The sequence below is a fragment of the Nuphar pumila genome, chromosome 10 (genome assembly GCF_984573655.1).
Source record: "Nuphar pumila chromosome 10, dmNupPumi1.hap1.1, whole genome shotgun sequence".
Taxonomy (NCBI): Eukaryota; Viridiplantae; Streptophyta; class Magnoliopsida; order Nymphaeales; family Nymphaeaceae; genus Nuphar; species Nuphar pumila.
Window position 1 is genome coordinate 80317010 of NC_143258.1, and position 16360 is coordinate 80333369.

The 16360-nt window shown below is 39.9% G+C and overlaps 1 protein-coding gene and 1 pseudogene across 1 annotated transcript; one reads left to right on the forward strand and one right to left on the reverse strand.

Annotated features, from left to right (window-relative positions):
- Positions 1-4375: 4375 nt before the first annotated feature.
- Positions 4376-4485, reverse strand: LOC149826993 (U6 spliceosomal RNA; annotated as a pseudogene).
- A 5230-nt stretch (positions 4486-9715) lies between these two features.
- Positions 9716-15478, forward strand: LOC149826994 (mannan endo-1,4-beta-mannosidase 7-like). Its single transcript, XM_090019102.1, has 5 exons — positions 9716-10172; positions 10281-10475; positions 10560-10682; positions 12693-12895; positions 14672-15478. Exons 1-5 carry the CDS (start codon positions 9855-9857, stop codon positions 15123-15125), a joined length of 1293 nt encoding a protein of 430 aa, XP_089875228.1. The 5' UTR covers positions 9716-9854; the 3' UTR covers positions 15126-15478.
- The last annotated feature ends 882 nt before the right edge of the window (positions 15479-16360 follow it).

A 16360-nucleotide genomic window follows, 5' to 3' on the forward strand; every position in this document is an offset into this window, starting at 1 on the left:
TTGATTTAACTCTGATTTAGATCCAAAATACGTATAGGTCTGGTCTTGAACCAGTTTAGAGTGAAACTTAAGCTTCGTCCGAGTCTGATTAAGTCCAAGTTGAGTTTGGCTCTGATGATTTGGACCAAAATCAAGGGGTTGGGCCCAGTTCAGAGGCTGTACACATTGGACTAGACCCAAAGTACCTAGAATCGAGGTGTTAAAGGTCAAAATTGGTGGAAACCGGCTTGAATTTGGACCCAAAATGCTCGAAACTAGGTTATGGATATGGGAACCAGGTTGGATACCAACTTCTGCATCAAATCAGTTCATCTGATTCCTAAATCACAGGGATCCCTACCTGTTTCAGGAAACCGTGTAATGCTTTCGTGAAACAAGCCGAGTAGGCAGTTGCTCCCATCCACCGTCGCCAACATAGTGGGCGCCCCATGCAGGGGAGCCCCCCTCCATCCTGCCTCGTCCGACGGGCGGCTGGCTGTCAGTGGGGACTCCCATCAATGTGCCCCACGTGAGTCTGAGGGTGGGTGGAACGGTGGACCGAGTTCCGTCATTGACCACCCCAGACAATGGAGAGGGTGGTGTATGTTCGCCCCCGATGATTCACTGAATCGCACGTCTGTGTTCGGGGCTTTGAATGAGCACCACGTATACAAGCACATGGGGCTCGTATTCCCGTGTATGTTGACATAACTTTGCATCAGACTCTGGTGTTGTTGCAAAGACTTAAGTACCCTTTCTTGCTATTCTTCTCATAAAGTGATGGTTTGAGAAAGTGACAAAAATGCCTTTCATTCAAAAAAGAAAAAACAAACAGTTCAAAAAAAGGACAAACATGTCCTCCATCCAGAAAGTCGAGGATGATGTTGACTCTTCAAAGTCTTCTTCTTCTTTCTCTGTTCAAAAAAAGGACAAACATGTCCTCCATCCAGAAAGTCGAGGATGATGTTGACTCTTCAAAGTCTTCTTCTTCTTTCTCTATTCAAAAAAGGACAAACATGTCCTTCATCCAGAAAGTTGAGGATGATGTTGACTCTTCAAAGTCTTCTTTTTCTTTCTCTGTTCAAAAAAAGGACAAACATGTCCTCCATCCAGAAAGTCGAGGATGATGTTGACTCTTCAAAGTCTTCTTCTTCTTTCTCTGTTCAAAAAAAGGACAAACATGTCCTTTATCCAGAAAGTCGAGGATGATGTTGACTCTTCAAAGTCTTCTTCTTCTTTCTCCGTAAAACACTATAAAACCCTCTCTCTCTCTCTAGAGAAGAAATCAAGGGAGGCAAAGAGTTCTTCCTGGAGAAGGCCATGAACATCAACCCTCTCACTCTCTTTTCCTTCTCTCTCTACTTCTGTGCACATCCAACAGACAATCCTACATTGCTCCATCGCCATCTTCTTCTTTTTCTTTCTTCGTAAAACACTGTAAAACCCTCTCTCTCTCTAGAGAAGAAATCAAGGGAGGTAAAGAGTTCCCCCTGGAGAAGGCCATGAACACCAACCCTCTCACTCTCTCTCCCTTCTTTCTCTACTTATGTGCTTGATTTAGAGTTTTTGCCCTTACAGGAGGGGGGTCCGGGGGCTCCCCCCGGCGCGGATCCCGCTGTGCGGTCAGCGGGCGGGGTCCAGGGGGGCCGCGCCCTCCGAACCAAAAATTTTTTGGGCCTTCCAACAACGATTTGTAGTATTATCAGGGTTTCCTACATCAATTTGTAGTATTTTCGGGTCTCCAACGAAACACTATAGTGATTTGCGGAAGACACTACAAATCGCTATAGCAATTTGTAGTGTCTTTCGCAAATCGCTATAGCGATTTGTAGTGTTATTCAGTAAGCAAATCGCTGTAAATCGCTACCCAAATTAGGACCAACTTGTCAGGGCCATATCTCCCTAACCGGAGGTCATATTCCAAATCCGTAAAAAGTGGTGTCTTCGTTATTGAGTCTAGTTTATTTCTGTAAATTTTTAGTGATTTCTATTGTCATTTCATTCCTCATTTTAACTAAAAACTAGACCCCTATTATTTTGTGTTATTTGAGTTGCACAACACCATTCTCGCTTGACATCCACATCTTGATTCTGACATGCTCCTTGTTGGATTTTCCATTAATTTCTTCCAACCTTGCTTGAAACAAAAATATGTCTTTCTCACCACGATACTCTGTGCATTTTTTGACCACGACACCCGGGACCCGTGCCGGGGGGAGCCTCCGGACCCCTCTCCTGTAAGGGCAAAAACTCTAAATCAAGCTCCACAACGAATCAAGTTGAACGATGCTACCCACGCTGGAAAGAGCCCACAAACCCTCCTCCTATAAGGGCAAAAACTCTAAATCATGCTCCACAATGAATCAAGTTGAACGATGCTATCCACGCTGGGAGGAGCCCCTAAACCCTCCTCCTATAAGGGCAAAAACTCTGAATCAGACTCCACAACTCATCAAGTTGAATGATGCTATCCACGCTGGGAAGAACCCTCAGACCCCCTTTTCTGTAAGGGTAAAAACTCTGAATCAGACTCCACTACTCTTCAAGTTGAATAATGCTACCCACGTTGGGAAGAGCCCCCAGACCCCTCTTCTGTAAGGGGAAAAACTCTGAATCAGACTCCACAACGAATCAAGTTGAATGATGCTACCCACGCTGGAAGGAACCCCCAAACCCTCATCCTGTAAGGGTAAAAACTCTGAATCAGGATCTGCAACTCATTTAGTTGAATGATGCTACCCACGCTGAGAGGAGCCCCCAAACCCTCCTTCTGTAAGGGTAAAAACTCTGAATCAGGCTCCACAACAGTTAATGTGCAGGTTAGCCGGTGCTTGATGGAGCAATGTAAGTTCTTCTGTTGGATGTGCATAGAAGCAGAAAGAGAAGGGAGAGAGAGAGTGAGAGGGTTGGTGTTCATGGCCTCCTCCAGGGGAGATTTCTTTCTCAGATAATCCTGCAGTGCAGAGACTGGGTCTTAAATAATCATCTTTGGGGCACTTAAGTCTTTACAACCACTCCTTTTCAAGAATCGTCATTTTTTTTTTGCACCAATGGAGTCGAGGGTACTTAAGTCTTTGCAATCACATCAAACTCCAATGCTAATTAATGCTGACAAACATGGGGATACGAGACACACATGCTTACATACGTGGTGCTCTTTGGGACCCCCAAACATGAGATGTAGCTAACTGCCCTGTTCGGGGGGGGGGGGACATATAACCTGCTTTGCAGACAATGGAGCAGGTCCCTACCGGCAGAGCAACGTCAGGTTGGTCAGAGGCATCATAAACTTAAGGGAGTGGGGGAGGTGGAGAGGAGGGAGGGGCAATGGCAGAATGGGGAGAGAGGGTAGAAACCCTCCTCCGACATTTTGCAACAAGGGGTTCACACTCGGTGGTGGAACGATCGATGGTGCCTCGTTGCTGTTTGCCAGAGCCTCCTCCCTGCTGCATACCAGTTGCATCCCTATGACCACCGATGTTGTGTCATCGACCTCTTGACAAGGGTTTTCCTTGGGTGCATCCTCTTTGATGGGTCATTTTTCTAAACGTCGTTCAAGACTCTTAACTTGTCGTTCCATCACCTCAAGTCGATGATTCATCATCCTCTAGTCACCTTGTATATCATTCATCTTCTTTTTTTTATGGATGCAATATCATTATTCAGTCGAAGGACAATCTTTTTCAACGACACAATGTTCATTGAAAGTGCTACTAATGCATCATTGTGTTCACTTTCAGACATCATAAACACGATCAGAATTTTAACTCTAATTGATGTAAACTAAGAGGGCTCAATTTATGAGAAATTCTAACCCACTACAAATTATCTAGAGAAACAGAAAATAAAAAAATGCTGAAAATAATAGAAAATTACTGAAAATTAACCAAAATATGAAATAACTAGAATAAACTGGAAATAACAATTTCTGAAATTGACTCTCAACCTTGAACTGTCTAACTTTCTAGGCATTCCTTATATTTATAGGAGAAGAATTCTAATCTTAGTGTACTCAATATACTATTATTGATAAACACCAATTAAGAAAGCAACTCTTAATTATACTAAACTACTAAAAGAAAATATAGATCAATTACTAATATCCAATGTCCATTAACATGAATCTCAAATGATCTAATGAAAGATGTGGACTTTGATATGTATCGCTCTGCTTGCATCCCTCTCATTTTCCTTTCCTTACAACAATGCTTAGTTTCTATTAGATCCTCATGGAGTCGTATCAAGTTGGTGGTTGAAAGTTCAAAGAAGCCGCATAAACCTAGGAGGAAAGAAGTAGAAATGTTAAACTTCAATTCTAAGTAATTTTGTTCAACTTGTGGGCAAGTTAATCAACCATTCTAAATAATTTTGCTCTTTTTTTTGAGCAAGCTGCTTAAATGGCCTTTAATTTTTCAATGATTTGTGCGTGTAATCCTTGTGCAGGGGCCATGCTAATCTTCTCTGGATCGTTCCAATTTTATTAATGGTAGATCAGGTTGAAATAACTTTGAATGTATCTTAGGTCAATTAGGTGTTTATCAGCTCCGTGATCAGCATAATTTTATTTTTGAAGGGCAAGCTGGGGTTGAGGTTAGTCTGACCCCTACCAGTTATACAACTATACCATTGGGTTTTGAACCTGCAAATAATTACTGTGTTCGTTTCATTAAAAAAAAGAAAGAAAATAAGGATCGTGTTTCAGATTTCAGCAAGAAGCAACGATGCATTTCAAAGATAGGGGAAGGGGAAGAAGCCAGTGACAAATAAACGAGCACCAGAAAAGAACAAAAAGCAAAAAAGCAAAAAAAGAAGAAAAAGGAAAAAAAACCAAAAAAAGACGAAAAAAGGAAAAAAACCTATAAGCGAGTGCAAAGTCTTTGTTTCTTCACACTGGTCATGGAGTGATCTATTATAATATAAGATGACAAACTGGTCCTATCGTTAATCAGGAGGTTGGGTAATAACAGTGAAGGCCGCATTTCTTTATTTGGCTCCGCATTTCATGCCGTGCAATCATGCACTTCATTTGAGTTTCGAGACCTCAAATAATCCTCATGAAAAGGATTTGAGTTGTGAATTATTTGTATGGGGGATTGAGAACAAGGGGTGTGTTTGTGTGTGTGATTGAATTATTTGTAATGGGGCTGGTAAGTGGCAGTCAACGATAGATGAAAAGTATTGGCCATTTTTTATTTGACAAGGAGAGAGAGAGAGAGAGAGAGAGAGAGAGAGAGAGAGACCTCGGGTATCGGTTTAATAGGCAGAGGGTAGAGAGTACCTGGTTCAAGTTAAAGCATAATTTCCAACACCCCATCTTTGACCTTGCGGCAAAAGATGTTTCCTGTGGGTTTACCAGGTAAGTGTGAAGTCATTGTTGGCGATCTGGAGGAACTCTTAGATTTACAATTCGTAATGTGGGAAGATGATGAAGATATACTACTTTGTAGCTGATCACAATATCAAAAAATGTATTTTGGTTTCAAATCAAGGGGGTAATACCATATTCAGATCCACACGTTATTGCTATTTTGAAACAGTTTCATGTATGGATTCAATTGAGTGGGTGGCCAACAGGTGTGACTAAAACCACGCGTGCTCCTGCACTGGCATGACTTAATGCCGAAATACAAGTTCCATTCCAGAGCTCTATGAGCTGTTCAGATCAGATATAAATGCCTCTTAACTAGATGCCAAATCAAACCATGATCATCTTTATATGAGTCCATATGCAACCCTTCCTCCCTCATAGATCTACAAACAAGGTAAATCTAATCAAAATCCAGATCAAACCCAGTTTTCCAATTTAACAGATAGATGCTAAAACTAAAAGACCCACAACTGATCACGCCAAGACAGAGTAGGATCTGAGTGGGTCCTTTGAGATCCATATCCAGACCCACCAACTGCAGGTTGGACCAAAGATCTACTCAGGCTAACCTGTCCCAAATTCCAATGGCAGCTCTAAGAGTGTAGTGTACTACTCCATTCCTAATGCACGTGAAGGCATCATTCATGTCAGGACTCAGTCAGGACCAAGTGAAAAGAGAGTTTGAAAGATCCATGCTTTCACCACTACCAAGGGCTGGTCACGGAGTGGGGATGTACGTTTTTGTTGAAGACTTGCAGACCCTTAAAAAAAAAGAAAAAAAAAGGGAAACAATTGTCCCATATAGGCTCCACCACCTGTTGGGATCAACGGTTAGGATCCTTAGGATTGATCCGTACTAAATCAGGCGGTTCACTTGCTGTCGGTGCTCTATCACCATCAGTAAAAGCACCTCTACAGTTAATGCCAAAATTTCCGGATAGGTACCTTTGCCATCTGAACTATATAGTTAGGAGAGCTAAATGTTATCATGACCGCGACATCATGTTTGACAATCAAGGTTTCAATCGTAGCTTCGTTGCACACGTGTGATCCACACACCTGGCTTGTAGACACACACAGGGGTTGATCTTAGGTAGTACTGGACAACTAGGTTGACCCCAAATGTCAAGTTCCCATGATACGGTATTGCCACTTGTACAAAAGGGCTAAGAAAGTGTACGGTAGACTGTACATACTATCCAAGTATAAAGCACCCTATTTTCGAGTTCCTTTTGGAATTAGTAGAAACCGGTTTTGAATCGTGAGGGGCTTAAAAATAAACCGCACATAATACATCAAATTTTGTGATTCAAAAACATATTTTTACATTGAAAAAATACTGCCAAAGATGTGATCCTTAGCAAATAGACTATGCTAAACACATTGGATCCATGCAGATTTTTCAAATACATAATACATACAACATACTATACATACAAGATCAATAATATATATATATATATATGGGAAATGACACGCTAAATGGATTTTTCTACCCTTTCAGCGTTTTTTTTTTGCAGTTTTGACCCCATAAATGTGTTGGGCATAGTCGATTTACGAGGAATCTACACCTGGATCAATGTTTTTTCGATGAAAAATAATATTTGGAGCCACAAAAATTTACAAACATTTTAGACCATTGATTTTTTGAACCTTATAAAAACCCACATGTGTCGGAATAAAACACTTCAAGAGCCGATCCCTATAAAATCAAGTACATAGATCACTTCTGTACGATCAGAATTTCAAAATAAAATAAAAAATCCTGAAAAACTCGTTTAGCACGTAAGAGAGAGAGAGAGAGAGAGAGAGAGAGAAGTGGGAAGCTACCCAACACATTCCTGCCCAACACTGTACCCGATGGTTTTTTTTCAAAAATCTGACCATACAGATGTATTTTGCATGATCGATTCACTAGGAATCAACTCTTGGATTATGTATTTCAGATGAATAAAATGGTTTTTGGAGCCTCAAAAGTTTTAAAAAATGGTAGACCGTTGATTTTGGAACCTTATGAAAACCTATCCACGCATTAGAATCAAATGATCCAATATCCGATTCCTATGAAACCAAGCACATAGAACACATCTTAAGGTTAGAATTTTGAAAAAGCACCAATTTTTTTTAAGAAAACCCATCGAGTATGGGTGGGGCATGAATGGGATCGGGTAACTTCCCATTTTCCTATATATATATATATATATAGTCACTAGAATATGAGAATTAAAAGTATGGGCATTTTCGACACTTTTTTTGCAAAATTCAACCATGTTGATGTGCTTGGCATGGTGAATGCGCTAGGAATCAACCACTGGATTGTGTATTTTTGAATGCTTGAATATTTATGAAGATTGAGCCATTGATTTTAAAAATTTAAAAAAATCTTGTTTATGCATCAAAATCAGATGATTCAAGAGCAACTTTTCTTATAAAACCAAGCATGTAGATTACATCCATGCCGTTAGATTAAAGAGAAAAGAACAAAAAATTCATAATCTTGGTTCACATATTAGTTCTCATATTCTAGTGACACACGTATACTTTACTGTGCATAACCCCCAGCTTGCCTTTCAAAACATAAAAAAAGGATACTGGTTGAGAAAATTTGATAATTTTACAGTTGGAGACAGAAGGTTGCTAGGGCTTATTTTTCAAACGCGCTTTTTGAGAAGCTATCGTTTTTTTCGAGAATTATTTTGTGAAATTATGGTTTCCATGCGTTGTGTTACTCGGGGTAAAAAGACGAGAAAATTCATTCTGCGACCAAGCTTTAAAGATTGAAAAATAAAGCTCGAACAAGATTGTGCTGTCACATGTAGGATATGAGAGACCTTTCTTCCCAAAACTAGACTCTCCTTTTTGAAAAGCGTCAGCTTGATGTTGCAGTAAGCATTCACAAAGACGATGAGTATGAACTTAATGGCTGCCATGGAGAAGTCTTAGGCTGATTGAAACAGATCCTTAGGTATTCATTAAAAAAGAAGAAAAAGAAAATGGGCAACCAATGTGGGGTAGCTGTTCAACAACTCACATGGTTCCACACATGAATTCTTGAAGGGACCAGTGGGAAATTAAGAACAATGTCACTTTCGCACCACCACCCTTCAGCATGTTCCTCCTCATCTGAGTTTGGTGGTGCAAATAATTCAGTTGTTTTTATTCTTAGTTTCTTATGTTTAGGTCCTATATGACATGGTTCAATCGATTTCCACCCAATTTGGTACCCCTACCTTAGCCATTCACGCCGCTTGTCACGTTCTGATCCAGTCCAAGCCTATGAGGTGATTCCTGCGTGCCCCACCCTTAACTTTCTCTTTTTTAAGAACGTTAAATAAAGTAACGACTTTGAAGCATTTTTTTTTCTGATAATTTATGTGGTGGAGGAGTGAGGAGAGATGAGGAAAGGCCAGGAAGGGAGACGGTGGAACATGGGGTGCTCATATTGAGGGAAGTGGACGGAACTTGCACATGCCCTACTTAATGGTCACTACATTGACCCTCAGGTGCACGAATCCACGACACGTGGCAATGTGTACCACGGGAATGGCAGATCTTGTTGCTTTTAACTATTCCAATTTTATAACTTGATGTGTCTCATATGCCTCAAATTGTGGAGTCATCAGTTTTGTTTTGATAACCATAGTTGCAGTTGTGAAGTGACTATACCATGGTTGAAATAAAGTTGAGAATGTAGTTACTAGGGAGAAAGCAAGCATCTTATTCCCAGCATTCTTTCTCCGTTTTCCTCATTTCCTAAAGTAAATTCTTCTAGCTGTAACACGCTTCTTTAGAGTTTTCTAAAATGTGGTAGTCATTAAAAATGATCAAAAGAGGATTGCACCCTTGTTCTCTGGTTACCTATGTGAAACTAAAAGATCACAAAATTTTTAATGCATGAGGAGCATCAGAATCCACAGGAATCTTTCCGTAGATATCAAGAGGACGCTGTGAAAAGGACTCAAGTTCAACAACTGGTCATTAATAAACGCTACAATACATGTGGCACTTGATTGTATGTCCGAAATCTGACCAATGCCGGATCCAGTAAATGGAGCTCTCAACCTAACAACAGTCATCTCAAATATGAGGAGAGATTATCTTAGCACAACTACTTCTTGTGATGCCCCGTGGGTGCTTTTCTTTACCTTCTTAGTCAAGTATATATACCACTTGATCCACTGTTCTTTTTTACTCTGTGAGGAAAGCAACCGACACCAAACAAGGAAATATGGGACAAAAAAAAAAAAGCAGTGGCACCAATCAATGGCTATCTTATTAAAATATTGTAATAGTGGACGTACGTTGCCTCCTGTTGGCAATTACTGTTTTGGTAATAACCATTCACGCCAAGCTTTGTGTTTTATTTATACATGAGAAGCCACATCTCTCATCATATTCTCCACCTCTGTATCACATTACATCACAGCATATTAGAGACACATCTCAATCTCTCTTGAGGACCTCTACACTCTGTACCAGTCAGAAGACAAAGTTGAGCTTTGAAAAGATGAAGCTCCTGCTTGTGTTTCTTCTGCTTTTTCTGTCGGTGCAAGAGAATGGGGTCCCTGCTGAAGCACAGAGAGATTTTGTTAGTGTCAGAGGGATGCATTTTGTGATAAATGGGTACCCTTTTTATGCCAATGGGTTCAATGCTTACTGGTTGATGTATGTGGCTTCAGACCCTTCTCAGAAAGGCAAGATCACTTCTGCATTTCAGGAGGCATCTAGCCACGGTTTAACAGTAGCAAGAACATGGGCTTTTAGCGATGGCGGGTATGGAGCACTTCAATACTCCCCTGGTGTATATAATGAAAATATGTTCAGGGTAAACCTTTTATCATAAACTATTTGTTTTGTTTTGGGTCTCTCTCTCTCTCTCTCGGAATTCTTTGTTTGGTGGTCATGTTCTGTAGCGTCTTGAATTTGGATGCAGGCTTTGGATTTTGTGGTGTCTGAGGCTAGAAGATTTGGAATCAAGCTAATCTTCAGCCTGGCCAATAACTACGATAACTTTGGAGGGAAAAAACAGTATGTTTCGTGGGCCAGAAATCAGGGGCAGTATTTGAGCTCTGATGATGATTTCTTTAGAAACCCAGTTGTTAAGGGATACTACAAAAACCATGTTAAGGTACATCATTCATCATTGTGCTCTTGCTATTCTTCTTCTTCTTCTTCTCTCTCTCTCTCATTCATTTTACTGGTGAACTTGCAGACTGTGCTCACAAGGGTCAACAGCATAAATGGGATAGCTTACAGGGATGACCCAACAATCTTTGCTTGGGAGCTCATGAATGAACCAAGATGCCCAAGTGACACCTCCGGAGCAACCATTCAGGTGACGATCATCCCTTTTCCCCTTTTAGCTTCTGCCAATACCACTATTGCAAAAAGAAAACCGCTTGGAGTCCGAGAGTAGATTCACTGATCCAGTGATCGGGCCACAGAAAATCACTCCACATGTAGCGATTTTCTGTGTCTTGTGTTTTACATAGAAAAGCGATTGTCTGTGTTTGTGTTTTAAATCGCTACACATGCGGTGATTTTCTGCGTTTTGTGTGGCCCGAGTACTTCGTAAAGTCGTGCCCATCACCTAACTATGCCTCGAAGTGCTAGCCCCATGCCTTTGCCCCTAGCCCTACTCAAAATGAAAAGAGCCAAATTCGATCACACAACCACCTGTCCTTGGTCAAGGACAGAAGTATTCCTCTTTAAAAAAAAAACAGTTATATTCCTTACTTCCCAATATATGTATATATATATTAAATTGGGTCACTATGAAAGTGGACAGAACCCATTTTCATAATCAGGTATTGCAATGATCAAATCAGGTAAGGGGTAGCGCTGATAGTAGTCTCTCAAGGGTCTCTTTAATGCCGTTCATCCATGTGATAAGCGACACCCCCAACCACCATTTTTTTTGTTTTGGCCTTCATTTGTATGCTCTAGATGCCATTCATGCGGAGCATCAATGGCTCTAGAAAAAGTTTTAGGACCCGTCTGTGAGGTAAGTATTCCAATCATAGTGTTTGTGAGTCCCTCCCTTCGGATGAAGGGCATGGTCCTTCTACTCAGTCCTTGTTTTTTCTCTATGACAATGAACCCTCTCCGAGAACCAGGTCACTTAACGACCTCACCCTCCCGTGAGATAAGCCCCGGGTGAGGTCATCAATACCCAAACCCTTATGGAGTCAACAATTTAAAGGCACCCACATACACCTTGTGGAACAAGGGATAAAGGGGTCAGTACCTTCTCCTCAGGCCTGCTGCCACTTGATCCGTGTTTATGTTGGGTTTTCATGGAAAAAAAGCACTCTAATTCTTCAACACCAAACATCTATCCTTATAAATAGTTTTATCTATTGGAAATTGTTTCTTTTAGAAGAATCTGTTGGGAATTGTTTAAACATCAGTCTGAACAACCATTGATCCTATACAGTATGTCAAATGTGAGGTTAGAGAAACAATCGTAGATTTTTTGTACACATTATACATTAATAAAGTACTAGCCAACGATTGTTTGACAGGGGTGGACGTCAGGCCCCCGTGCAACAAATATATATTTAATTATAGAGACTTCTTTACATTTTATGTTTTCTTTTTCATAGTTATTATTATTATTTTTATTTTTATATATGCCGACGCATAGTGACAAATCTCGGGAGATTCATACAAATATCACGAGAAATTACCTGAAAGATAAAAACGGTAATTTCTCAGAAGTTTTTCGTCAATAACATAAATATCACGTTTTAAACATGATATTTATGTTTTTATCGGCAGTTTATAGTGAAAAAACCGTGTGTTTTTTTTTAAATATTTTTATTTATATTTATTTTTAAAAATTAAATTTTATTTTTTAATTAAATTTTTTATTGCCTAAAAAACGTGAGGTTTTGTAAAAAATTCAAATTCTCGTGAGTTTTTGGCTGCCGATATTTTGCTGTTTTCAGCTTTTGCCACCATGTGCCGACGTATTTAGACATTTCCCAAAAAAACAAAGATTTTTTAAAATTATCACTAGGTTTCAGCGAGATTTCCCCCATGTGTAGTTTCAAGTATCATGGCTACCCTTCAAGTTTGCTTCAGGCCCACCAATTCTTGAGCCTACTTGTTGATCCCATAAGCAGAAGCACAAAAGGGTTTAGTTAGTTAATTAGGCTCAGGCTCTTAATTTCTATAAAAAAAAAGGCTCAGGTGCAGTCTCCATTTTTATTCTCATTTTGGCCCTGTCAAAGTTCTTGGCTTATACGAGTTAAGTACTATCCAATCTTTTTTTTTTGGGTCAAATACTATCCAATCTTTTAATCATGTTAAGTGCTTGTTTAACTTGATGTTTCTTGGGCAGGCTTGGATTACAGAGATGGCAGCTCATGTGAAATCCATAGACAGTAATCATCTACTAGAAGCTGGTATTGAAGGCTTCTATGGGACCTCATCAACGAGGAGTTGGCAATTCAACCAGGGTTTCCAAGTTGGAACAGACTTCATCAGAAACAATCAGATTTCAGGCATCGACTTTGCTACAGTTCACTCATATCCAGACCAATGGTAAATCTCAAAACCCATGATGCTACTACTATCACACCAATCAAACTTCAAAATTTATTTCACCAAATATGGATGCCTAAGCTAAATTTTTTTTTGTCAAATTTCCATGAACCCAAAGCACTAGCCTCCACCCAACTAGATTATGATAAAATGTACATGATCTGCTTGTCCACAAGGGCTTCACATCTGGCTAGGTATGTGAGCCTAAGCTGTTCAAGTTGAAGGATGTCACGAATTTGATACCCGAGGTGTGCATTCCTGATCAACATCGGCCACAAAGCCTAAGTCAATGGGAAACTAACGATGTCCGAATCATAATGACAGTGTCTCCTCTTATCAATGACAAAAAATCCGTGGTCTAGTCCTGCAGCCTGATTAAAGAATATACAAAACTTAGTACATTCATAAATCTGACTGTAAATGGTTGCATACCCAACCAACTCTTGGGGAATTGATGGCAGCACTAGGCATACATGCCAAGCTCAAGAAATTTGAGCTCCATTGAAGAAAGTTGTTTGTAAAATGAGTAGGAAAACAGTTACAATATCAGGGTTGATTAAAAAAAATCAAGGATCTAACAAAAATGCTGTCATGTGCAAACTCACATGGGACTTTCTGATGATGAAAAAGATGTCATGTTAGGCATGCACATGCCATCATTTGTGGCTTAATTCAAGGCGCAACAAAATGCGTCACTATTCTTTCAGCATTAGTATCATTGAAGAAAAATGACTTGTCATTTAATTATTTAACAACCAATATATTGGGGTGGATTATTTATATCCAGTTCCTCTCAGTTGATGTGTCCAGCTCGATACAGTTGCACTTCTTTTTCGATAATGCATTTAGTGGGGTTTCGTGTTTTCTTGGATATGTTAAACAAACAACTAATTATTGCCATTATTTGGTTCTTTTTAATGCTAACGCGAAGATAAGGGCTGACTTCAAGTCGGGTTCTTGCGTGCTTTCTTGTTTTTCTGTTTTAGGCTAACTGGGCATGGCATTATGGGCCCAGCCCAATAACATAATGACAACCATTAAAAAGTAACATTTTATAACCAACCATTTTCTTGGGAGATTATAAACTTACTTTTTTTTCAAAAAAAAAAAAAATCTTCAAGAAAATCTTGACAAATTAAATAGACCCCAATGGCCGTCCACATGGTCTGATGCTCATGAATAGGTAGGTCTTACCTACCCCGAGTTCAAATCTCTATGTAGGAGCCTTCTTCCACGACCAAATAGGAGACTCATTGTGGGTCGAGGGTGCAGCCAAAATGGTGACTATAATTACGACAGGCTAAGATCAGTGTCGCCAGGTTTTTGATCTTGGGTGTGGTTTTGTTCGGAAAATAAATGAAAAAATAACTTGGGTACATTTGGTTGTGTTTTTGAAAAGTGAAAGTATTGTTCAAAAGAGTTTCACTTTCAAAATCTCAAATCTCATAAGAAACTCTTAAATCTTATTTTTGAGTTTTATGCCATTTCACTTTTTATAAGGTTTGTTTTTGAAGTTGTGTCAAAAAAGATTTATGTTTGGTTGCTTTTGAGGTACCGTTCAAATAAAAATCACATTTTAAAGTGTATTAAGGAACTCATGTATTCGAACCAAGTGTACCCTTAGTGAAAAAGATGTACAAATGATAAAAATGAGTGTTTTTTTCTTTTCCAAGTTTTAGCTAAGAAATTTATTGGCTGCCACACTACATGCTCTACTCATAGTCCATCCTGTATATTTGTAGCCTACCGTTTATTGTCCATGTATTGCATGAGCAGGTTACCAAATTCAGGTGATGAAGCCCAGCTCTCCTTTTTGAACAACTGGCTGAATGCCCACATAGATGATGCGCAGAACATCCTCAGAAAGCCATTGTACTTTGCAGAATTTGGCAAATCAAGCAGGAAGTCAGGGTTCAGTATCGACGAGAGGAACAGGTTGATGGACATGGTTTACAGCAAAATATATGCCTCTGCCAGAAGTGGTGGCGCCAGTGCAGGTGGGGCCTTTTGGCAGCTGCTCACAAGTGGAATGGACTCCTATAGAGATGGGTATGAGATTGTTCTCAATGAGAGCCCCTCAACTACCTATCTTATCGCTCAGCAGTCTCGTAGGCTGAAGATGTTCAGCAGAATGCTTGCCAGGGCTATAGACGTCAGGAGATGGAATAGAGCGCAGGCCCTCAGGGCTCAGTGGGCAAGTAGACCAAAGAGTGGTAGGACAGGCAACTGAAACAAACAGTAAGAAAGGAAAAGTAGTGTAGATTGCAGATGTTGGTAGTTGTAGATTATGCTGGAACTCGCTTTAAGATGTCTGTTCATCCAAGAGGATTCAGTGCATATGTGTTTGCCTTGTGTATCATATCAAGCAAAGATGCTGGTATGTGAGAGTAGGGACTATAAAAGTCAGCCTTCATGTTTAGCTGATGTTGGTAGTAGGGGATACGTTGGATCTTAATTTGAGATGCATGTTGCTCATACCAGAGGATTCAATGAATGCATGTGTGTGCTTTGTCTATCAAATGAAGTAAATATGGTTATATGACAGGAGGACTATGAAGGTCACTCACTTTTCATGCTTTTCAATTGTTGAGCCAGCTTATAATTCTGTAGGGACCATAAAAGTCAGCCTTCATGTTTAGCTGATGTTGGTAGTAGGGGATACGTTGGATCTTAATTTGAGATGCATGTTGCTCATACCAGAGGATTCAATGAATGCATGTGTGTACTTTGTCTATCAAATGAAGTAAATATGGTTATATGACAGGAGGACTATGAAGGTCACTCACTTTTCATGCTTTTCAATTGTTGAGCCAGCTTATAATTCTGTAACACAAAGCAAACTTCCATCTTTGGCTTCCATACTGAACGAGTGGTTCTTTGTTTTAATTATTTATTTTTTTGGTGATACAATAGTTTTAGGTGAGGGACTTCACGGACTAGATTCATGAAATCATTTTCTGAACTTACGAAGCAAACGTCTGCTAATCCTCTGGAAACATCTAGTAACCAGGCGAAGGAGATGTCACAAAAAAATACCCAGATCTTAGATAGCTGCATTGCTTAAAAGCAAATTTTGTATACGTCTGAGGAGACGAATTTTCTCAGGATTCCCTTTCCCTGATGCCACATAATTCTCTGTTGACTTAGACAGACAAGCCATATTAAAACTTTTCTCGTTGAGCCGATAAATCTATTTTACTATACAAAGTGTGCATCCGTCGGCACACCTTCCAAAAGTCCAGAGCAGATGCAGTCGTGCGTGTTTCAGTTTATCAATTCCTACCTGTTCAGCTTAGGCTTTGTTTGGGAGGCTTGAATTTGAGGTGTGTTGTGGTTTCCTAGTCTCTCATGCTTTATCACTGTTTGGAAGCAGTGGCATTGCCAAAACAGTACATCGGAAATGGAGTTGGCAGAACAACACATTTCAACACCATTCAATGATTCAAAAGTGGATGATTTTGGCAA